We start from the raw sequence: 25,300 nt of genomic DNA, 5'->3' as shown, positions 1-25,300 counted from the left end.
TGCGCCAAAAATTCTAAATATATTGAAATCATGAAAATTGAAAACCTATTCATATGAACAAATATTCTTCATTATCTAAACTTGTAAAAACTTGTCTAATTAAAATAAAAACTTAAATATGAAGTATTCAGAACAGGTTTATTTTTTCAAATCTTACAAACCTAATTTCTACATCTTTTGAAGTTTCATCTGATTCATCCATTCTAATATCATCACCATTGTCCATGCTATCTAGATTCTCATCATCTGCTTCCATAACATCATTTTCATCCTCATCATCCTCCATCGGTTCCCCTTCATCGCTCTCTTCATCAGCATCATCAGTGTCCTCTTCATTTTCCTCATCTCCTGTTTCAGCAAGTTTTGTTTTGATCTTGGCCTTCTTTGAATATTCACATTGCAATTTCAACGCCTCTTGATCAATTTGCGATTCATCAATCTGGGTCGGAACAGGTACGATTCCCTTTTCAACACATTTTTTATGGTGGGATTTAGATTTCATGTGTTTTGTTAGATTTCCTTTTGTTTTAAAAGAAAATCGGCATGTTTTACAATGGTATGGTCGGAGGTTGGTATGTGTGCGGATGTGCTTTTTAAGCATGCTTGGTTTTTTACATCTAATTCCACATTTAGAGCAGACGTATTTACCTCTCCCTCTTCCTCTGACATATGTATAATCTTCTAAAGACTTAAATCCTCCTTCAACACCAGATATCTTTTGTCGCTTTGCAGATGGACTAGGCGTTGAAGATTCAGCACGGTCTACAGATACTGATTTCTTCATTAAGCTATCATCTTTTAATCGCTTCATTGCCTTTTTATTTGATTCAATGTCAGATTTTCCAGCTTTCTGATTCTGTTTAAACGTCCAGTAACTACTATGAGTCAATAAGCCTCCTTTTGGAGAATCTTGATGGGCATCATTGTAAACAGGATTTGACGAGTAAGAAGTTGAATAAAGACTGAGCAACATTTTTGATGTCAGTCCTTCAGGATTTGGGTCATGACGTGCAACTCTCCAATTTGAGTACATTGATACCTTTTTTGAATGACTCTGCATGACATACATTGGTTGAGGTCTCTGAAGGCAACAGAAGGAGGCATATGTCGAGGACTTCAAAGATGGAAAAGAATGTCCATGGAGCAATAATGGATATTTCTCTTTAATTTCTATTGCCTGTACATCACTTTCTGACAAACTTCTGCTTCGGGATGGAAACTTGTTCCAGATGGACTCTTTGAGTGGTTCTGTGCTAGTTAAAGCAGCTTTTAGTTTTGAAACTTTTTGAGCAGTCGTTACTTTAGATGGGCTGAGCGCATCAGAACTGCCGTGTGATTCAAATCCCGCTGTTCCGCTATCAATTTGTGGTGATCTATATATAGCTTGTTCCATCACTACAGGTACAATTATGTTAAGTCTTTCTATCAACTCTTTTGTTAAAGCAAGTTTGTCTTCTAATAAACTAGCACTCTTCATAATTCTCAAATTATCTCCCTTGCCAATTTGTACATTACTGATCTGTTTCTCGCCTTTATCTAAACCAAATAATCGTTCGGCAGTGTAAAAGGATTGACTTTCTTCTAAATGGGGTGCAACAGGTTCGGTGACATATTTCAAAAGTATCGGGTGATTTTTCGCTGCAGTTGATTCATCAATTTTTAAATTTGGATTCGCCTCTTTCCATGAATTGGTATCTTGGTGTTCTTCCTCCTTAATATGTGATACAGAAGCAGATGATGAACCAAGTCTTCCTTTAACCTGTGATGATGAGGCAGGCAGTAATTCCAGTCTTCCTTTAGTCTGTGGTACTAAAGCAGACGGCGATTCAAGTCTTCCCGATGGAGATGCTAGCTTGTCTGTGCTAAGAGACCTTTTCATTAAAATTTTCTGTTTAAGTGTATTTTTCCACATAGCCTTAGCTTCTTCTGCTGTTTTTTGCAACTGAGGACTTTCAAGAGAAGATGGACGATTGATTTGTGGTAGACTGGCTGTAGAATTTTTCTGCTCGATCCAACGTAATTTTCCAGAATCATGAATTGGTGTTTTGACAGTTACTGTTCCTCCACCCATTATGTCAAAGGATGTTGTTGCATCTTGTCTGTTTAACATTCTCCCACGACTAGATGATACCATCACAGTATTTCCAAGGGACATAACTCCTGGAGAAGCTACTTGAGGTGATCCATATAATGGTTTTTCAACTAATTTCAGTTCTCCTTCTTTAGTTACATTCATATAATTAGTGAGTCCCTCCAGTTGTAAGCTTTTAGTTCTTTTTGCTCCCTCCATTTTAAATTCAGAAACTGGCTCTCCATCTTTATTGACCTCCATTTTGATTATTTCGCCATCAACTTCCATTTCTACAGATTTACACTGGACTTGCTGATGTCTACTTAGCTCGTATTCATTTTTAAAAACGTTCCCACAAATAACACAACCTCGTTTCTTGTTATGGTTTTCACTTATAGCCAATGTTTGACCAGAGAGAACAGGTTTCTGTAAAGTTTGACCATCAGTTTTTTTAATAAATTTACACTGAATTCTTTCGTGTTTTCCTAGCTCATACTTGTTCTTAAATACACAACCACATACAATACATTTACATATCTCTTTTTTATTGTCCTCTCTTACATTATTATTCTTTTGACCTTTAACCTCAGGTTTGCTTGAACTTTGACCTTCTTGCTTAGCTCCATCTGGAGTCTCATCTGGGTTATTGAGCTTTATTTTTACAGTGATTTCATGGCCATCTAGGTCTTTTGTTCTTGTTGTACTGAAAACATATCCATCTGACTGTGAAGACTGACGGGTCAACAAGGGCTTGGTAACAGGAGCAATATTTTGGAATCGAGATGTACTAACCTTTGTCTGCAAAGTTTGATTTTTACTCTCTATACTGCCAGAACTAGTCATGGTGTGTGGTTTCACTGATGTTGAAACTTTCTGACTAGAGGACAATGGAATGGATAATGCGTTTCCTAAAGGTGACATCACAGATGTTGACTTTGTAGTTGCTGATTGTTTTCTACTGTCTGGTTTTAATATATATATTAATGGTGTTTGTTGATCCCCGACAACATCAACACTGGGAGAAATAGCTGTACTTGTTAAAACTCCTGATGACGACATTTGACTCAATGCAGCCATGTTAGGTAAAATCACGGTATTTTGTAAACTGCTCGGAAGATTTTCCAAAGAAAGTTTTCTGACTAGATTACCACTGACAGGTGGTGTTTGTGGTGGCAGTTTCGTAGTTTGAGGTTCAGTTTTAGGTAAAATTTCACTGTTTTGTCGTGACATCTTTCTGTGTCTTGGAGCGTCTGCCATCGGTGTACTAACAATAGCAGCATTTGCTCTAATCAAATTTTGAATTCTTTCACTTAAAATATCTGCACTTTGCACTACTTTAGAGTCCTGTTTCCTCGTTGGTGATTGAGTTGTAATAGGCTGCTGAGGCATTATGGGAAATGCTGATTGTGTCGTCTGCTGTTGTGGGTGGTAATGGATGACAACTTGACAACTTCCATCTGGAAGAGTTGTTACAGCTGCAGTTAATTTTGTACCAGCTTTGGATGCTTGCTGAAAATTTTCAGTCAATTTTTCCAAGTCTTGTAATGCTTTTGTAGTTTCTGCTGAGTTTCTATCGGCATTTGGTAAATTTATTGTTTCAATGTGTCCAGCAAGATTTGGAGTTGGTTTAGGTGGTATAGTGGCAGTTTCTATTTGTCCAATGTGATTAACGGTACTTTTAGGCTGAGCAGTCTTTATTGGTAAAAGAACAGAACTAGTTGGTATACTATTCTGAACAAGGTTTTGTAAAGCCTTCGAGGAATACTCTTGCATGTCTGTAGGTTGAACAATAACTTTCTGTGGTTGAGATAACTGTGACATCAAATCCAGCGCTGAATGTTTTTGTTTTGGAGCTATTTTCAAAAACTGTGTTTCAATAGCTTTCGGATCAGCCAAGGTACTCATGCTTCTTTTCAGTAATGGCACTTTTGGTGGTTCTGTTAATGATATTGACCTTTCTAGTTTTGCCTTTAGTTTGTCATGTAAAGATTTGGACCTATCAAGTGATTTCATTGGTCGCCTATATTCCATCAATGGTCTTCGAGCTTCTGGGATTTCTGGCACTTCAATTTTAGGTCTCTCCTCTTTAGGCTTACCTAAATATTTCATTACTTCTTTTAACACATGGTTCTGAGCTTGCTCTTTCTTATTGGGATCTTTTGATTTTTCGTCCATTGAAATTTCCATTTCTGGCATTATATGACTTGCCATTTTCAGAACTTTTTGATGTTCTTCCATTGGCAACCTTGAAAGTGGATTATCTACAAGTTTGCTTGCTATATATATAGCCTCATTTACAACTTGACCTTGATCATATTCAACTCTGACATTTGAACTTTTGTCATCAACCTCAGTTTCAGATTCAGTCTCACTTTCAGATATGGCAGAATTTTCTTCTATTTCTAGAGAATCTTTGCTTTCTGATCCAGATTTTTTGTTTGATGATTTACGTAATAAACCGACCTTTAACCTATGTGTTCTTGATTTGCAATGTTTATACAAGTTACTTTTTGTTTTGAAATGGAACCCACAATCGTCACATGGATATGGTCGTTCTCCCGTATGAGCACGGAGATGTTTCTGCAACACGCTTGGCTTTGCACATCCACGTCCACAAAATGAACAAATATATTTACCTGGTTTCTTTGCTGTTTTTTTAGCCCCTGCTTGCATCATATCTTGGGAGGCCTGGTCTAATGAAACTTGGGTGACATACGCGGTTTGTGTTAAAGGAATCTGGTTCCCGGACACATGACTAGATGGAACAGAAACCAGGAATTTACTGGTAATAACTTTTTGAGAATCATCTATAATAAGTTGTTGAGGTGACAATGGCGTAGTCTTACTGATATTTTGAAGCTCATTATCTGTAACTTGAAACAACGCTTCTAACGATAAGTTCCTTTTCTCATGAGAATCTAAAGCTGCGTTAGGTTGACCTTCCAAATTCTTCTGTGCTCCAATAATATAAGCCTGTCTCTGCGCTTCAGTCAAAGATTCTCCTTGCGGAATCACAACAATTTGTGCCAACTGGTCTTTGGATGTATTCTGTGCAAGAATCTGTATATTTGCTGTGCTATTTATACCTTCAGCTGATAAAACTGACCTAAAAACACTAGATGGCAGCACTGTTGGTACAGACGACTGAACTGTGACAGCTTCCTTTTTATTTGCTGCAGAAATTGTGGTTTCTGAAACCTCAAGAATAGTATGATCTTTCTCATTTATTTCTTCACCGAGAGATAAATTCTGACGTTGTAGTTCTTGAAGTTCCTCTAGCGAAGCAAGATCTGTGCAAGTTAGAGATGCAGGTGTAATAGTTTGCAGCACCAGGTGACCCGTGTCTGGTGATGTCACTATTGTCACTGGAATAGGTTCTGCCATGACAACATCTTGAACCAGGGCAGATTGTCCATCATCAGTAGACAGGGATACAGCTAAAATGAAAGAAAAATGAATTCATTTATGTTGTTTAGAAAAAAGAAAATTTAAATAGTATTTTGCTTCAAAAAAAAGTGTCATTTTAATTAGAGATCATGATATTTCTATGTTCCTAAATCTAAAACTAAATGATATCATAATGATAGTATATTATTTTTGAATGCTAGAATATTGGTCCTCAGGCATGAGACCCCTGATTGCACTTTTACATTTCCATGTTCAATGAACTACACGAACTATGAAATCTGGGTGGAAACCCAAATTTGCCATATATATATATTTAACAGTCCTCTTCATAATTCATATGTGTATTAAGTTTCAATTTATTGTGATGTGACCACAAACTACTGGAAGTACATAACTTTGACCCACTTTAGAGAAATATAGGACATGCCCCTCTACTATCATGACTATGGTGTAAAATTTATGTCAAATTTTAGTTATTTTTAAGGAATTTCAATTATAGGTTATGGTTAGGGTATATAAATGTCATATAGATGGGGGTATTGTATGAAAGTATTGTACATCAAGGATGTGCCAAGTTATAAAATAAGTGCCGGCAGTAAGCTCCAAATTTTCTGCTTTCATAAAGAACCTAACAATTTTTCAGATTTTATTAAAAGAATTTCTTCAACTTCGTTTTTGAAATAATGATATAATAAAAAGTTATTTCAAAGAAAAACTAAAAGACAGACTTTAATATTGATTTCTCTAAAAAATATTTGAAGAAAATTAATAGTATTAATTTCATTTTTTAAAGCAACTATTTATGAAGAAGAAAATTAATAGTATTAATTTCATTTTTTAAAGCAACTATTTATGAAAAAAATGAGTCAGTTAACATGGTAAACTTCACAATCTAGTTCAAATAACTATATTGCATTTTCAAACATTGCTTTGACAGTTTGTTTAAGTATGTGTGATGTTGATATGTTTTAAAGGTAATATTAAGCCCAGTAATGACGTCTGCATACTAGACATATTTCATTTTTCAAAATTTATTGATACTTGTATCTATTTATAGATCACTATACCTATATTTAGATGTTTAGCGATGTATAAGTATATAGTTTAGATTAACATCAATTTAATAAATGCATTTGTAAGAGCTTTCTTTTCATACATGTCATTATTCTATTCTATTTTAATATCATGAATATGTTGGTGTTGAGTGAGCTATTTTTTTTTGTATAAACATACTCTATATTTAAGTGTAATACATGTAATAATTGCTGTTTTTTGTTTTTTTGTAGGTCTATAATCAGCTGGGGAGAAAACACAGACATTCGCTTTCTATAAATAAATAAGCCTTATGTTTGCCTAGATGCAGTCTAAATTTGAATTGAAACTTAAATAATATTTTTATGTTTTGAAATATAGTGTAATAAAGCATTATTAAAGGGAGCTACCATTTGATTTTTAAGGGGGGAGCTAGGATAGAACATTTTGTGTGGCATTTTTTTTATTTCAATCTATCCAGTCCTGCCTTTTTTTATAACAGGTAGTTTATCCTGACTTTTTTTTACATAAATTGTCATCCTGCCTTTTTTTTTGGCAAAGATTTTTTTTTTACTCAAAACCTCTGTCCTGACTTTTTTGGAATTTTATCCCAGCCTCCCTCCCCATAAAAATTAAATGGTCATCATCATTCTTTGTGTTCTTATACCTGGTTTGTCCTGAACAGACTCTGAAATTACAATCACTTGTCTGTTCTCTTCATTTTCTTCTTCACTACCATTTTCTGAAGCAAAAACAGAAAAATAATATAAAATAAAAAACAGGAAATACTGACTCTCAATCAACAATGATCAAAATTGAATTTAAATTGAGTTCATCATCTTTTTAAATTTAATTCAAACATGCTTCTTTTTGACAATATAATTATTTTTCTTATAGTATACATGTACATGTAAACAGGTAAATAAACGAAAGGAGCCTGTAATGTTGAAGGAATTGCTTTCTCTCCTTTATACACACAAGCAGTTGGTGACGTGCAAATTTAAAAAAAATCATAAAGGGGAGGGGGCACTGTCTCCTAATGAGGTTGCCTGCTCCAGTGATTTCTATATAATCAACCAAATTTCCCAACAACAGAGGGGGGCAGGGAGCCTAGGCTCCCTCTATCCACCACCAGGTGATTGGTTGACAGTTGGTTGTCTATTAGAGTCAGACAAGCAGTTGTTCTTACTTCTGCCACTAAATACTCAGTGGCAGATCCAGGGGAGGGTTCCGGGGTTGAAACCCCCTTTTTTTGGGACGATCAATGCATTTGAATGGGTACATTTAGTTGTAACCCCCCCTTTTTATCCTGGGTTGGGACCCCCCCCCCCCTTTTAAAATGGCTGGATCCACCACTGATACTTGTGATTTTGAATACCCCCTTAGATATAGATATAAGAAGATGTAGCATGAGTGCCAATGAGACAACTCCAGCTTCAAAGGCAAATTATCCAATGTTTTCTTTCATTATTACCTTTCAATGCTTTAGTAATATTTCAGAAATAAAATCATTGAATACTGGGAGATGTGTGTCATTGGCGGATCCAGTTCGGGGGCGGGGGGGGGGGGGGGGGGGGTCTGGGGGTCAGAACACCCCCTTTGTTTGGCCCTTCAATGCATTTGAATTGAAGCATATAGTTGGAACCCTCCCCCCTTTTTCAAATGGTTGGATCCACCCCTGTGTGTAGAAGTCAATGAGACAGCTACATGTACCAGTATGACCTAAATAAAATGTAACAACAAAAATTTAGCAGACAGTCCCCCACCCCCTTATTATGAAAATTTTTGTTACTTGAAAAAGTAATCTTGATCTTGAAAAAAAAGTATGAAATAATACATCCCCCCCCCCCCCCCCCCCCCCCCCATTATTATTGTGTTGATTTCTTAAACATGATAAAATCCTTCAAACATAATCAGATGCTGTTGTACATTATGAAATATATAAAGTACATGTACAAGTAGTGCAGCATTCTGAAATATGTATATATACGCATGTCATAAAGCATCAGCCAGGTGCAAAATGTGTGTAAATTGAACATTGGACCCTTGATCATCACATTGAATAACAAACAAAATTTACAAGCTAGATTAGGCCATACCATCAACAGTTATTTTCAAAAATCATTAAAAATTCAAATAATCAACCATGTCCATAATTTTTTTGTTTAGCTTATATTAAACTCAATTCTTGTTTCTTTAAATGCTATCAAGTCTCTTTCCCAAAACTAGGTTTAATGCATCAGTTGGGTCTCATATCTTCGTCTTTAAGTCCCCGTCACTGTCCCTATTGTCAAAAATTTGAATTCATCTCCATTTCATAGGCCCCAATTTATGACCACCCTCCTTAAGTAAAAAAAAAAACTCTAAGGAAAAAAAGAACAACTTTTAAACTGATGAAGGTAAATCCAGAAAAGCGCTTCTGACACATGAAATTATTAAATGTGTTGTTTTCAATTTTTTTTTTATAAATGTAGAGGTTTTATTTACCAAATGTTGTATGGTATCTTTAACAAAGGGCTTACGATTTGATAGAAAGAAAATGATGCACATTTTGATATATATAGAATAATAGGTTGTTTCGTTTTTGATACTGACTATATCATGTTGAATATCTTAGACGAGCCCATTAGGGCGAGTTAAGATATTCAACATGATAAAGTCATGTTTATCTGTTATTATGACATAACACAATGTATTGCCTTATATTTTCAGTGATACAGCCAGTACATTGATACTAGAAAATATTAGGCAGTAAAATCAAAGGGAAAATATACAAATTACCAATAAACAAACTTACAACACCTACAAAACTTAACTAACAAAATTACCATTAAAATCTTCTGATATTTTCAATCTTTTTCCTTCACTGCACTCATCAGAATCATCATCATATGAACCTAAAAAGACACATTACGAAAAAGAAATCAAATCTTCATGTCAACTTTTTTCATTTGTAAATGTTTTTCAATTTGCTGGAAAATATTTTGTCTTCATGTAAGGCCCCCCTTCATTGAAAAACCTCAATTTTTAGGTGCAATTTTCATTTGTGGTTGAACCAGGATTTCATTTAGAGAATAAAGAATGGTTTTGCTAAATAATATTATATTATTATAAGTTGTTGTCCATCTTTATTTAAATTTGATTTTTGTTTACGCTCCATGTAGCTTTAATTTGATATGTTAAGTTCATAGAACAAGATATTAATTGATACTGTTTTATTAGACATGTTAGATGAACAACAATAACATAATTGTTTTTCATCTTCCTCTGTGTTTAAACTTTTACCAATGAATTTAAATTCTCAAAACAGTTGCTCAGTTTCAGGTTTCAGTTTCTTTTTTCTTCATATGCAGTAAAGCTATCAAAGTTATGTTGTCAGTATACACAAATTAATAAAAAAAAATGTATGATTATTTATAGAAATTGTAATGATGTTTTTGTATTTATATTTTGAGGTCTTATTATATATATTAATAAATTTGTTTATGGAAATAAATAAAATTATTTATAAATTCTTGGCTCTCAAGTTTTTTTTTAAATATATCTGTGATTAAATTTAGCACCTTCAAATGTGTGTTGTATTTTTTTCTTCTATGTTTTACAAATATATAAATAATACTTTAAAATACATATGATCACGTGATTGTTTATTTCGAATCTCCCCTACATACTTTGCAAAATGGGTCAATCCATAATGTAATTATGTTTGGGAACACCCACTCTGAGTAATGTGACGTAATTTCCAAATTTATAAATGACACAAATATAAAAAAAAATACAGGTTACAAATTGTCTATACTATGTAAATATAAATTACTACGACGAAAAACAATAAAATGTGTTCCCCAATGTGTTAGATTCATCAATAAATATGTTAATTGTTGTGTTGTGCAATCATCTTGCACAGTTTCTAAATATAAATGACTACATAGCCTTGATGAGTCCATTTTGTTGATAGGTATACTAATATACATATTTCACATCTCACAGTTATTTATAAACCCGTGTCGATAACTTTAAGACAAAAATATTCTAATTTATTCCTTTAAAAATTTCCAAAATTGAAAAAAAACAGTGTTCAACGTACATTAGCAAAAATAATAACCGCATGTTTATAATGAAACCCCTATCTTCCGTTCTTCTTGGAACCGTCCAAATTGTTGGCCTGGGAAAATTCCCAACGGTTGTTCAGTACGACTAAACCGAATATTTTATATCATTGCAGCCTCAAAATATAATTTAAATGTTAGAAATAGCTTGTATAAACATCCAAATTCAGCTTCTATTCAAATAAAAATAAGTCAAACTAGTTGCTTATCGTAAATTCAGAAAACAAAATCATTCATGGTTATGGGTAATCCCACATCAACAAACATGGAGGGTGTTCCCTTGTACGCGGTTTCTCCACCAAGAGCACATAGAAAACTAATTAAAACAGACTTGACAAATGTATTTAAATGTATCAAAATCACCAAAGAAGTCATATTAAAATGTGTTGTTCTTGTCAAGCATACACACGAACAGAAAATATAGAAAATACGTACTTGTTTGAGGCGAACCAAACACGGATTTCCGACGTGGCATCCCCTCTGATAATGGATGTCCCTCTCAGGCTCTCTCGAGGTTAATGTTACTAGTACATCGTATAACTACTTCACCATTACTAGAATATGTTACGGTTCTTATTTTAGAAAATACTTTTCAAATAACTATGATTTAAATCCAATTGATCGATAAATCCAATCAAATATGGGGATTTTCTCAATGTTGTGCAGGATTTTAATGACGTCAGGAATTACCCTTTTGACCTTGCGAGAACGAGGCAGGTGATTTCCGAAAATATGCGAAATGTTTAGTTTCGACGAATTAAAAACTTGTTAGTTTCTTGTTTAAATATCATCGCATTTGGAACGAATAGGAAGAGGAAGTTGAAGGAAAGGCGACGGTTCCCTTACATTATCCTTGAATTATATGTATTTTTAACTTTTCGAGTTCCGCGATTCATGTTTAGTCACACTCACAGGGACTCCGCGGTCAGCAGATTAAAATTTATGATCAATGTTTTACATTTCCCCCTCATAGCCCTATTTCCTATCTATTTATATTAAATGAAGTAGGAACTTGGCAACATTTAGGTTACGTTCCATGTCGATTTATACCACGCGGACCGATAGGAATAGGAAAAAAGAGGGGGGGGGGGGGGGTAATTAAGCAATATATGAACATGAACTTAAAAGGAAATGTCGTACAATATTTCATATTTTCGCAGGGCACATAATATCCTAGTCTTGAAATATTCTTGTTCCGAAACATGTTTATGTTTACGGATGTTATTCGGTATATATTACAATTACTATCCATACTGCTCATTTTTTGTGTGTACTGGTATGGATAGTAAACCCCATATATATTGACAAAAACAAGTGCCTGTGATATAACTTGATATCGTGATAAAATATATACTAGGCAAAAATAGACACGTTACATGCTTATAAGATCATTTCAATTTTTTTACAATAAAAAATTGATAACAATAATCTAATGGAATAGTAAGCTAACATGATTTTGAAGAGAACAATAAGTGTTTTTTTTTTTATTGAAAACAATATTGCACATTTTCGGACAGACGAGTACAGAATTTGGGTTAACATGTCAATGCCTTGTATACGACCACCTCTTGCTTTTATGACCGCCTGACACCTCCGTACGCGTCGCATGGAATCAATAAGACGTCGAATAAAATCTAGAGCCGGGATGTTGTTCCATTTCATGAAAAGTGCTGTTCGGAGCTGGGCTAGCGTTTCCGGTGGATTTTGGCTATTACTGATACGTCGCTCAAGTTCGTCCCAGAGATGTTCAATTGGTGATAAATCTGGAGACATTGCTGGCCAAGGCAACACACGAATATGGTGATTCTCCAAAAAGGTCATCGAAATGTTTGCCACGTGAAAACGGGAGTTGTCTTGCTGAAGAAACGTGGTTAAAACGATGTCTTCGGAGAAACGGGAGAACAACAGGAACCAGAATTTCGTCCCTTTTACCGTTCTTGTGGCATTTAGGTTACCAACGATGATTTTGAGCTCGGTGCGTTCCTTGTAGGTAATTCCGCCACCACTAAACCGATCTGTTTCCTTGTCGCACGTGCACGCATCAGAAAATTGTTCATTGCGTCTCCGGTAGAACCTGGTTCTGCCGTCGCTAAATTTCAAGTTGAATTTAGATTCATCGGTAAAAAGAACCTGCATGTCTTCATGTTTGCCTATTCCATCGAATCCGTACCCGTGTCCATTGAAGTCGCGCCATCATGTGACGCTGCGTAAGGATAGGTCCCTTCAATGAACGACGAGCTCTTAGACCAACTTGACGCAATCGGTTACGAACTGTTTAAGCAGGTATTCTGTTGTTATTCTGCCCGTGGGTCTGGCGTGCAGTTTGTGACGCGGTTACAAATCGATTCCGGAGATGAATGATGCGGATGTGTCTGTCTTGACGTAACGTCGTTTCACGTGGCCTGTCACCATGGGGCGATCATTTTTGTGCCAGTATCTGAGACGAGTCTTAGGCCTTGCAATAGTAATTCTAGAGACATTAAAATGATTTGCAACCTGCACTTGACTTCCAACCTGACTTGGGTCATTCCTGCTGCCAGCATCTCAATAACTCGTTCTCTCTCATTTTGACGTAGACGGGGCATTGTTTTACTTGTAACTTTTTCAATGTTTTAATGCGAACTTTTGTTAACAATCGTGTTCGACACAATAAATGACAAAAAGGACAACTCGATTCCAACTCTATACAGGTAAATTTTTGAAAAATGTTTTTTTTTGTTTGAAATCAGAAAATGACGTCACGTCAACTAAGTTTCAAGTTGATTGGACTTCAACTTCATCAAACACTACCTCGACCAAAAACTTTAACCTGAAGAGGGACGAACGGACGAACGAACAAACGAACTAACGGACGCACAGACCAGAAAACATAATGGCCATAAATTGGGCATACAAATAATCTTCATAGTATCAGATAGTTGATTTTCCCCAAATCTAACACTATAAGTATAGGGAAATTCTAGCTTCAGAATACGTTTTTGGTCATTTGCTCTTATGTATTGTATTGCACGGTTTAATATGTTAAAACGGCCTGAGAAGACTTCATATATATGTTTGGTTGACTTGTGTATCATCAAATTTGTGTTTATGCAAATATATAAAATATGTTTAAATTAATCAACAATTGATATCAACAGGATCAGGACTTGAAAAGAATTTGTCTGGTAGATCATTTATAAATATTTAAAACAATTTTTTGGCCTAACCATCAGAGACATATAACACATGACTTTTGTATCCACACATGCATTATATGTCTAGCTGTCATCATCGTGCATATTTTAAAGAAGGGCGAAAGATACAAGAGGGACGTTTAAACTATTAATTAGATCGAAAATGAAGTGACAACGCTGGTGCCATGACTAAAAAAAACAGACAAGTAATAATACTAATAGCAGTGGCGGATCCAGAGGGGGGTTCCGGGGGTGCGCACCCCCTTTATATTTGCCGATCAATGCATTTGTATCGGGACATATGTTTTGCACCCCCCCCCCCCCCCCTTTTGCCCTGGGTTAGCACCCCCCCCCCCTTTCGAAAAATTCCTGCATCCGCCCCTGCTAATAGTACACAAGACACAACATAGAAAACTAAAGACTAAGCAACACGACTCCCACCAAAAACTGGGGATGATCTCATTTGCTCTGAAAGGGTAACCAGGTCCTGCACAACATATGGCACCCGTCGTGTTGCTCGTATTATTACAAACCCGTTAAATAGTATAAATCAGTAGGTCACATTAGTGAAAAGGGAACGGGATTGTATATAGTTATGACATAAGGAACATACAATGTATATATCCGATATCATCTTTGAAACGCCAGACGAGCGTTTCGTCTACACAAGACTCATCATGAGCTCAGATCAAAATAGTTATAAAGCAAAACAATTACAAAGTTGAAGAGCATTGATGACTAAAAATTCCAAAAAGTTGTACCAAAAACGGCCAAGCTTGTCTGTTCCTGGGATAAGAAAATCCGTCGTTTTTCGAAAAATTCAAAGTTTTGTAACAGGAAGTTATAAAATAACCATGATTGCCCATGAGAAAACTTTCCACAACTTCAAGAGACCAAAATGACATATAAATCAACAACAACTATAGGTCACTGTATGGCATTCAACAACGAGAAAAGCCCATATCGCATAGTCAGCTATAAAAGGCGACCCAATGAAAATGTAAACCAATTCAAATGAGAAAACTAAAGCCTGATTTATGTACAAAAATTGAATGAATAACAAATATGTAACATATAAATAAACGACAACCACTGAATTACAGGCTCCTGACTTGGGAGAGGCACTTACATAAAGAATGTGGTGGGTTAAACATGCCAAGTTGGGATCCCGCTAACATGTTTAACGGCAACCGTCCTCCTACAGTACCGTGACACGGGACGTGGTGTAACAGTACAACGGTAACATAAGAACGAACTATAAAAGTCAGTTAAAAAAGCTTAAATTATCAGATGGGTAAAACTATGATACAAATACTACAAATACAAGGGGACGTGGCCGGGTCCTAGTGCATCCCAACAACAAAAAACAAAAAGACACTAAGTATATACATATCTGAGGGCCACTAACAACTATTAAAAAAACATGCATCTAAGACTAAATTATCAATCAGTACCGTGACATCTAACATCCAATGGATTTCGTCAACTTGATCTAATTAAAGTATTGATCTCTGATTACGTAATCATAGTAAAACATTATCAGAGATCAATATTTTAATTAGATTGTGGATTTCGTGTAAATACTTCATGAACAGTCAGAGAAAAATATGACCATGTGCAATGTCAAGATGCAGGTATTGACAGATTGTAGATCCATGAATGTGAATATAAAAATAGTATTTAGTTTGATGAATTTAATTTACTTCAACAAAATCAATATTAATACCAATAAAAACATTATTCAATGATCTAATTACAGTGTTGAATTGGCAATCTTTCAGGATAGGCTTAGTTACTGAAACCTCGATATATTTACCGGGATCGTTTCTAAATTTCCAGACACGCTATTATAAACAACATAAAAATGAGGATGTGCTATCACGTTTGAGATAAGGTTTCCGAGTACAGGTACGCCTAACTTGAATTCAAAACCAAAAGAGAGTGATTTTTTTACAAAGTAGGATTTATCGTAGTCCGAATGATAACATGGCGTTTTGCAAGGCTATTCTATTCGATCAGCTTTCTCTTATTTTTAGTTTGGCTTATGTTTGTAACATTAGAACCCCTTTCAGGATCTACTGCATTAATTAATATGTGAAATAAGGGGACGATCATTTGATATTCTGGGGGGGGGGGGGGGGGTGGCAGGAGGATTTTTTTTTGATCGGTTATTTATTTTTGTAAACTGAGAGGACAGATTATTCGTTTTCTGTACTATTGAAGCAAGATTTTTCATTTTCATTAAAACAAGGGGGACTGATTATTCATTTTCACTATATTTATGATATTCGAAAAACATACAATTTTTAAAATATTTATTTATTATGAATAATACATGTTGTATAGCCAAGTTATTCATAATTGTGTACCATTTAATCAAAATTAATCATTATCCCCTGCAGAAATTATAAGATTAAGATTTTATTCATAACCTCAGACACATACTTGTGTACAAGAGGACAATATATACATATTAAGATAATACATAGCAGGACAGGACAAACGAAACAAATACATAGTATATTATAAAAGACAATTGGTATAATTAGATTAAGTATTTTATACTTTTCTTCACGAAATGAATTATTTAAATTCCCAACCAATATACATGTATTGCATACATGCATACATACATAGTATTAAAGTTTGGTTTTACCTAGCCAGGCTCTTTCAAAAGTATACTGTTAAATTAACAAATTCGGCGAGCGGAGCGAGGCAACAATTTTTTTGAAAGGTTTTTGGAACATATTTCGCCGAGCAGAGCGAGGCAAAACATTTTTTGAAAGGTTTTGGAACCGTTGAAGGCCTAAGAAGCTACAGACCTGCTGGATTATTTATTTTCAATACATTGCAAGTCATGAAATTTATTTTCAAACTACCAGTACCAAAGAACAAACCATTTATTTTTGTAATTATCAAGGCTGAGTTATTTATTTTCAAAATCCTCCCCCCCCCAGAATATCAAATGGTCGTCCCCTAACACATTTTTAATTCGACGGGCACCTGCTCATAAATGACCGTCTATGGAACGTTTGGTCTTCCATAGCTTTACATTTATCACGTGATGTAAACAATTTTCACCTGCAAATTTTGAAAATGTTGCTGTACCATTTACCAGTTTATGTTCTCTATATTTTCTCCCTAACCTATGACATCGTTAATATAGAAGTTGGTTGGCAAGGATATGGTGGAAAATTTAAATTTTTAACATTTTGGAATTTAGTAAGTGGCATTTCTTAATGCCGAATGCAAATGTAGAAATGACTCCGAACACGGAATGTTCAGGAAAAAACCCAGATCGCGTGTTCTCCAACTATGTTTTGTTCTAGATAGCTAAATACAAAGTAATTAATTAACAATGCGTTCAATTAACCGCCAAAAATTTAAATATCAAATACTTTACAGATTTAAATTGTTTACTTTATCGATTTAAATCTGATAAAACCGGGTCCAAAGGTCTTTCCGAATCAAATAAAACAAAAATTATCTCCCCTGTCTTATTAAACGTTCTAATTTTCTGATGAATTCCCTGCTTGTGAAAGTTTATCATCTCACAGCATTTGTTGTGTTGCTGGGATCTTTCATTTACAATCAAATACAAATCAGAGATGAACATGGAGGAGGCATACTCAGCTACAAAGGATTTGGTGGAAAATTCAAATATTTAACATTTTGGTATTTTGTAAGTTGCAGGATGCATACATGTATTTGTGGTCAGATCATATTCTTTCTTTCTAGTTAATCCTTCCACTATCTGGATACCACAGGTTATATATCAGTTAATCATATGTTTTCGTATGTCAAATGAAATCGTAATATGCATGCTTTTTCAATGCAGATTGTGAAGTCATAATGCATTCTTTATATGACAAAAATCCCATGATACAACATGTACAATGATTAATATAATTTCCTAAATACATCTGAGGAAATAACAACAGATAAGTATCTCAACTAGTCCAAGATTACTCTGACCTCCAACCGATGTTTTGCCAGACAAGACTTGGGGACTAGCTTGGGCCCCAGTTGGACATCAGACTAATCTCAGACTATATCTCAACCTGCATTATCATAAAACATCACAGCCTTTTTTGCTTGAGAACATGGCTCTGTTATCCAGTTAATTGAAAAATGTGCAAATGTGGATCCTGGCAGATCATCTGTGTTTTTTTTGTGGGATTGGAAGGGGTATCAATTGTACAAAAAATTGCTGTGTAGTGACATTATATTTTTTCCAGGAAGAGATGCATCAGGGAATGATAATTTACGGAAAAATAAATCTGAATTTAATTTTTTAACCCTACAAATTTAACCACATATTCTCTCAGCTTCGAAATGAGCATGATGAGTCTTCATACATGTCATAGTTTACAATATATGGATTGAGCTGCAGAAGAAAACGTTACCCATTACTACCTATGGATAAAAAATTGCACAAATTGCCCCATATATATTTATAATCATAATGTATGATTAATTGTAATTATTCTTGTGGGCAATGTGATTAGCAGAATAAAGACTTTTAAAGGATCTTTATCTATTGATATAAACAATAGAAGAAAAGTGGAGTTTCCTTGTTAGTCTTCTTATAAAACAAATAAATGAGTGGGTACAGTATGGATCATAATGGATGATGTCATCATGGTCATATAATATAGAAAAGAAGATGTGATATGATTGTCAATGAAATAACTCTCCACATGATACCAAATGTCACAAAAATTAACAACTATAGGTCAATATATGCCTTCAACAATGAGCAAATACCATATCCCATAGTCAGCTATAAAAAGTCCTGAAATGACAAATGTATCAAGTATATTTTGACAAAGATAGTAAATAATATACAAGTGCCCAATAAAAGGACTAAAGAAAATTGAAAATTTTTAAATGAGGAAATTGTTCTGTTCTCTTTTTCAGTGTATTCAGACATTATACTTTGGCATCACTGTACTGAATGATTTTTGTGGATCCAATGTTCGACCATCAGAAAAAGGACAAAAAATATCATCTATGCAGAAATTTAGAGATTATTTCTTAGCAACGCTTGTTTTTCCTGTTGGAGTGGTAAGTAATTTTGCAAAATATTTAGAAATAGGATTTTTTTTCAGATGTTGTTATGATTGTTTCCATCGAGCTGACATGACTGACAGAATTTATTACAATTCTTTTCTGAGTTGTTTCCCCTTACATTTACTCCTACATGTTCATGAAAAATAAAATGCAAAACAGATTACAACCTCACAAAAATTCAAACAGTTTGCCAAATATGGCTAAGGTAATTTACTCCTGGGATAAAAAAATCTTTAGTTTTTCGAAAAATTTAAAGTTTTGTTAACAGGGAATTTAAAAAAGACCACATAATTGATATTTTTGTCAACACCGAAGTATTATAATGATGATCAAAATCTAGATTAATAAGCATGTGAGAAGGACAAATCAAAGAGTAAATTTTACAATTTTCAAATTAAATAAAAAAATTAAGATCAAGACATACTATTTTTTTTATGCCCACCTACAATAGTAGGGGGGCAGTATGTTTTCTTGTCTGTGCTTCCGTTCGTCTTTCCATCCGTCTGTCCTTCCTTCCGCTCGTCCCGCTTCAGGTTAAAGTTTTTATTCAAGGTACTTTTTGATGAAGTTGAAGTCCAATCAACTTGAAACTTAGTATACATCATGTAAATGTTCCCTGTGATACAATGTATGATCTTTCTAATTTAACTGCCAAATTAGAGTTTTTACCCCAATTTCAAGGTCCACTAAACACAGAAAATGATAGTGCGAGTGGGGCAGCCGTGTACTATGGACATATTCTTGTTTTATAATATTTTAGCTTGCTTCTTTGTTAAAATTTGAATACAGATTAGAAATCTAAGGCAACACAAAACCTTCTCTTATAGAAATGTGTCTATCAAATAAATCAGTCCTGCCAAGGTTGAAAATTTTAAACAGAAACTATCAAAAAGATGGATTAGAAAAGCAAAGAAAAAACATCATTTTATACAGCAATGTGATTTAAAATACAGGAAGACATTGTCTTTCAGGCACAAATTATCGGAAGCGCTCACAGTACAGAAATTCAATGCAGAAAAGCCGAAAAACTGTTTTAAGAATAACTTCAAAGGTTCAAAAAACAATGTACATGTACTAACTATGTTTTTTTTTCCTTCAGTTTGTGGTGATGACATTCTGGGGTATATATGCTGTGGATAGAGAACTAGTCTATCCAAGAGCATTGGATAAAATTATACCACCATGGCTCAATCATATTATGGTAGGTACTTTGTATACACTAACAGGAAACTGTTTGGATGAGGGTTTGCAAAAGAAAATACAGGACAATAGTAATTTTTGTTTTCTCATAATACTAAAGTCAGTGTGCAACAATATGCAATTGCAAAGGTACAGTAAAAATTCAAATAATTGAAGTCATCTGTGATACATGATGTTTAAAGCAGTATTTATACGAACTAAAACAAATGTTTTGGTTCAGTTCGTATAATGGTATGATGTTATCTGCGTTGTCAACATCATCATCTGAAGACACATTTGGTTTCCATACAACAACTTAAGTTTAGGTTTATAGATCTCTATGATATTCTAAAGAATTTTAATACCACACAAGGAAGGTTCTGATTGTATTTGGGGGTTATGGTACCAACAGTTTGGGAATTAGGATCCAAAAACAAACATTTTTGTACGTTCTGGACCATAACTTGTGTTTAAGTCTATGGATCTCTCTGACATTATACTACAAGGTTCCATATCACACAAGGAGTCTGGGATTGAATTTGGGAGTTATATCCCCCAAAATGCAAGAATTAAAATGAATTAGGGGCGAAAAATAAGCATTTTTTTGTAGTCTATAAACAAAAAATTAAGTATATAGATCTCTCTAAAATTGTACCACAAGGTTCCATACTACAAAGAAAAGCTGGGATTGAGTTTGGGGGTGATTGCTCTGAATGGGGAAGGGGTTCAAATTTTTTAAGGGCTTCATATTTATTTTTTTCAGATTTTTTCAACTTTCAAATTTTTTTTCAATTTCAAGAAGAATTCAATTTCAATAAATTATCACAATGCAATAGATTTTCAAGATCTCTTACCACATTAATTTACTCTCTGAATATGTCTTTTGCATCAGAATTTCAATTTAATTCACAGTAAATATTGAAATGTTTTGTACTTTCAGCATACAACTATTGTACCATTTTTATTAATAGAGAAATACATAGTATATCATCAGTATCCTCCACGTAAATCTGGTTTGATAACCTTGTTGGGTTTTGCATTGCTATATTTAGTGTGGTAAGTATACATCACATATATTGTCAATATACATGTAATGGAATTTTGTGTGAGTGAGAGGTTTAGCTAGCTATAAAACCAGGTTTATTCCAACATTATTTACATCAGAAAATGCCTGTACCAATTCAGGAATATGACAGTTGTCATCTATGTGTTTCAGCTTTTGATTTTGCCACTTGATTAGGGAATTTCTGATAAAAATTTTCATTGGAATTCAGTATTTTTGTTATTTTACTTTTTCAGTACATTAAAAATACACACTTTTCAATGCATCAAATATCCCTTTTCTACAACGAGCATAAAAAATATAGCCACTTCAAGTTATTATCAAGATTTTTAGCTACCACCAGTATAAAAGGACAAAATAATGGATATAGTTATTTGACATTTTTACAGATAACTATGGTTCCCCATTTCCTACCTCATACTCAAAACTTTAATATATCTTAATTTGACTTTGGAATCAGCAAGAAATCAGATTCTCTTACGTCATAACACTTCCGGTATTAGATAAGATAGTACTGCGCAACTGCAACCTCAAATTAGGCACACTGGTATTATCAATTTTCAGTAGATTAAATCTTACTGAAAATTGATTATACCAGAGTGCCTTAGTTAAATGCTAATTCATTATAACGCTTAAATAATCGCTGTTCTTCGATGACATGTATGCGTTAAAGTGCCCTTTTCAAATCCTGGCCAGGACACTTGAGATAATCTTCTAATATATTTTCCAAATAATATCTTCTATAGATATAGGAAGATGTGGTGTGAGTGCCACTATTCTACATATTTATAGAAGTGTTAACATCACTTTTCCAGTAAAAAAAATAATGATTCTTTTAAATGGGAACAAAACAATGAAATACAAAATTACCAGGTTTTACAAGACAAGTCAACCCACAGACCTTTGATCCCAAAAACTTTGATTGCTACCTGGTGAACTAGGAAGTAAGTATACAGACTCCGCTTATATAGGTGTACCACAAATCAGGGTTCATATCCACATAACAGTTACATGTTCTTATCCTCATATTTATGTACTATTAAAAATCAAATCATCAGTATCGAATATCTTTTTTCTTAATATATTACAGGATATTGTGGATAGCTTACTATGCCAATATTTGGGTATATCCTATATTGAAAGTTTTACAGCCCCACCAGAGAGCTGTGTTTATCATAGTACTGTTATTCCTATTTATTAGTTTATATATACTAGGAGAGGCTATTAATAAATTTTTCTGGGGTAAGTTTAAAAATATGATGTGTTGGTATAGTTTATATGAATAAATTAAAGAATGGCTGTAATAGTTGTTCTTTCTATTTGAAATAACATCAAAAATGTTATGCACACTTGCACAACCTGTGTAGCAGGTTATTCTAAAGTGTGTTTCACATTTTCGATGTTATTTCAAATAGAAAGAACAAATTTTACAACCATTCCTTATATTTTTTTTAATTCTATATTCCATTTTAAGCTGGAGTAAATCATGGAAAAAAACTGTTGATATCTACACAGTTGTATGACAAAATTATATCTATGAGCTGATAGACAAAACACTGTCAGGCAATCACAAGACTCATTATTAAAAATTAGATTATAATCAAATAGATCGGTTCTGATATGACATAATTTGAGTTTAAGTTATTGCTCTTGGCTGCCAATTGAGTGGCTACTTTTACTTAAAAAGTCCTCTCAAAGGTAAAATAAAATTAAAATTGTTCATAAATCAGCCTTTTCTTAATGTCTAGTGGTCAGTATAACAAGTTAAATTTGGCTGATTTATGAAAAAAACTGATGCACTTTGACCTTAGAATAACACAGGGTCATTCTCAAATTTTGTCAACAAAAAATAACTACATTGTACATGTATTAAAAATGTGAGCTGAGACTACAAATTCTTTTCTATTAATAGTATAAATGTGACATAGATTTTTGTTAGGTGCATCATGACATTTAGATTTGATGACTCTAGTTTCCTTATTTTAGAGAAAATAAACAAACCAGCGAACTAGCCCAATTAAAAGTACAATTCTACTCAAGAGGGGTTTAACTTCAATGCATTGATATGAACATACATGTATTACCCGGTAACACTTGCATTTGACAAAAAAAAATTATTATAAATTGCATCTCAAATACAAGAATATATTGCAATGTTTTTATTTGTAAATCTTTTCAGTTAAATAATGTTGTTTAATATCTTTACTATATATTACCATTGTTTTTAAAAAAACAGATTTTTTTTTTGTTTGATTCATTATTTTTCAACTTTTCTGTATATAATAAGGGGAGAAAATACATATTCCCAAATTTTTAAAATGGCCGCATAAATAAGGCAAACTATATAAAAATTCTGATTAAAGAATTAATTACGATTTGAAGCCTTGAAACATTAAACTAGAGGCTCTAAAGAGCCTGTGTCGCTCACCTTGGTATATGTGAATATTAAACAAAGGAAGCAGATGGATTCATGACAAAATTGTGTTTTGGTGATGGTGATGTGTTTGTAAATCTTACTTTACTAAACAGTCTTGCTGCTTACACTTATCTCTATCTATAATGAACTTGGCCCAGTAGTATCAGTGGAAATGTTAATAAAATTATACAAATTTTATGAAAATTGTTAAAAATTGACTATAAAGGACAATTACTCCTTAGGGGGTCAATTGACCATTTTGGTCATGTTGACTTATTTGTAAATCTTACTTTGCTGAACATTATTGCTGTTTACAGTTTATCTTTATCTATAATAATATTCAAGATAACAACCAAAAACAGCAAAATTTCCTTAAAATTACCGATTCACAGGCAGCAACCCACTAACAGGTTGTCAGATTCATCTGAAAATTACAGGGAAGATCTAATAAGCAATTTTACCCCTTGTCAGATTGCTCTTAATGCTTTGGTTTTTGAGTTATAAGCCAAAAACTGTATTTTACCCCTATGTTCTATTTTTAGCTGTGGTGGCCATCTTGATTGGGTGACCGGGTCACGTCACACATTTTTTAAACTTGATACCCCAAAGATGATTGTTGCCAAGTTTGGATTAATTTGGCCCAGTAGTTTCAGAGAAGAAGATTTTTGTAAAAGATAACCAAGATTTATAAAAAAAGGTTAAAATTGACTATAAAGGGCAACAACTCCTAAAGGGGTCAACTGACGATTTCAGTCATGTTGACTTATTTGTAAATATTACTTTGCTAACATTATTGCTGTTTACAGTTCATCTCTATCTATAATAATATTCAAGATAATAACCAAACACAGCAAAATTTCTTTAAAAATACCAATTCAGGGGCAGCAACCCAACAAGGGGTTGCCCGATTCAACTGAAAATTTCAGGGCAGATAGACCTTGACTCGATAAACAATTTAACCCCCATGTCAGATTTGCTCTAAATGCTTTGGTTTTTGAGTTCTTAGCCAAAAACTGCTTTTTATCCCTATGTTCTATTTTTAGCTGTGGCGACCATCTTGGTTGGTTGACCGGGTCACAACACACATTTTTAAACTAGATACCCCAATGATGATTGTGGCCAAGTTTGGTTTAATTTGGCCCAGTAGTTTCAGAGGAGAAGATTTTTGTAAAAGTTAAAGACAGACGACGACGACGGACGCCAGACGACGGACGCCAAGTGATGAGAAAAGCTCACTTGGCCCTTTGGGCCAGGTGAGCTAATAAAAATGAGAATAGTTTTTGTTGTTGTTTTCTGGAATTTTATTATATAATTATTTATACTTTTATTTTATATTAATCTTTTATTTCTTTTTGTTTTTACTTTTGCAGGAAAAGAAAGATCTGTTCAATCAAGAAAAATGAAAAATACACAAAAAGTCAAATAGCAACCAGAATTTTGATAGAAGAAGGAATTGTTTAATGATTTTATTTGTATATTTTCAAATGTCTCACTGTTGTTGTGAATTGTAATTTCTTAAAACATGTATTTATTAATTATGCATGTACTATTTTATTTTTATAAAATACCAAATGTATTTTAATTTTAAATGTTATAGTGATGGAAGAGCAGCATAATAATGTTGTAAGATGTTTCTTGCATGCATTTTATCTTTAACAAATTAGTCCCAGAAATAAAAAAACAACACACAAATAAAATTTTACTTTCCTGGGGGTCATGATGGGGTCAACAGAATAAATAATTATCACAGAATATGCAGAGAAGAGAAAGATAAGT

At 33.7% G+C, this 25,300-nt stretch overlaps 2 protein-coding genes across 5 annotated transcripts in view; one reads left to right on the top strand and one right to left on the bottom strand.

Annotated features, from left to right (window-relative positions):
* LOC134691287 (uncharacterized) overlaps positions 1 to 11,311 on the bottom strand; it is an 18,391-nt gene extending 7,080 nt beyond the window's left edge. The window contains exons 1-4 of the mRNA XM_063551726.1: positions 11,056 to 11,311; positions 9,340 to 9,408; positions 7,179 to 7,253; positions 162 to 5,508 (exon numbers count right to left, since the gene is read on the bottom strand). Of these exons, the coding sequence (XP_063407796.1) occupies positions 162 to 5,508; positions 7,179 to 7,253; positions 9,340 to 9,408; positions 11,056 to 11,095 (5,531 nt within the window). The 5' untranslated portion in view covers positions 11,096 to 11,311. The remainder of the gene's footprint in view (positions 1 to 161; positions 5,509 to 7,178; positions 7,254 to 9,339; positions 9,409 to 11,055) is intronic.
* On the top strand, positions 10,218 to 25,300 carry LOC134691288 (androgen-induced gene 1 protein-like). Of its 4 annotated transcripts, none has more exons than XM_063551730.1 (6): positions 10,218 to 10,313; positions 18,714 to 18,860; positions 19,966 to 20,067; positions 20,986 to 21,101; positions 22,199 to 22,350; positions 24,895 to 25,297. In XM_063551730.1, exons 2-6 carry the CDS (start codon positions 18,807 to 18,809, stop codon positions 24,948 to 24,950), a joined length of 480 nt encoding a protein of 159 aa, XP_063407800.1. In that variant the 5' UTR covers positions 10,218 to 10,313; positions 18,714 to 18,806; the 3' UTR covers positions 24,951 to 25,297. The 4 variants fall into 4 exon arrangements, with proteins under 4 accessions (XP_063407800.1, XP_063407799.1, XP_063407798.1 ...); XM_063551729.1 differs by lacking the exon at positions 10,218 to 10,313 and adding an exon at positions 15,256 to 15,454 and having other exon boundaries at positions 24,895 to 25,300; XM_063551728.1 differs by lacking the exon at positions 10,218 to 10,313 and adding an exon at positions 16,822 to 17,015 and having other exon boundaries at positions 24,895 to 25,264.

Source organism: Mytilus trossulus, chromosome 11 (assembly GCF_036588685.1).
Source record: "Mytilus trossulus isolate FHL-02 chromosome 11, PNRI_Mtr1.1.1.hap1, whole genome shotgun sequence".
NCBI lineage: Eukaryota > Metazoa > Mollusca > Bivalvia > Mytilida > Mytilidae > Mytilus > Mytilus trossulus.
The sequence above is the reverse complement of the archived record's forward strand: the minus strand, read 5'-3'. Positions and strand labels throughout refer to the sequence as shown.

What these genes read in the sequence shown, in the direction of transcription:
- LOC134691288 (XM_063551727.1), top strand. Translation starts at nt 17,314, where the DNA reads ATGAATTCCCTGCTTGTGAAAGTTTATCATCTCACAGCATTTGTTGTG. An exon ending in ATTTAACATTTTGGTATTTT is followed by an intron (nt 17,476 to 18,713) that starts GTAAGTTGCAGG and finishes TCTCTTTTTCAG; the next exon opens with TGTATTCAGACATTATACTT. An exon ending in CATGGCTCAATCATATTATG is followed by an intron (nt 20,068 to 20,985) that starts GTAGGTACTTTG and finishes TTGTACTTTCAG; the next exon opens with CATACAACTATTGTACCATT.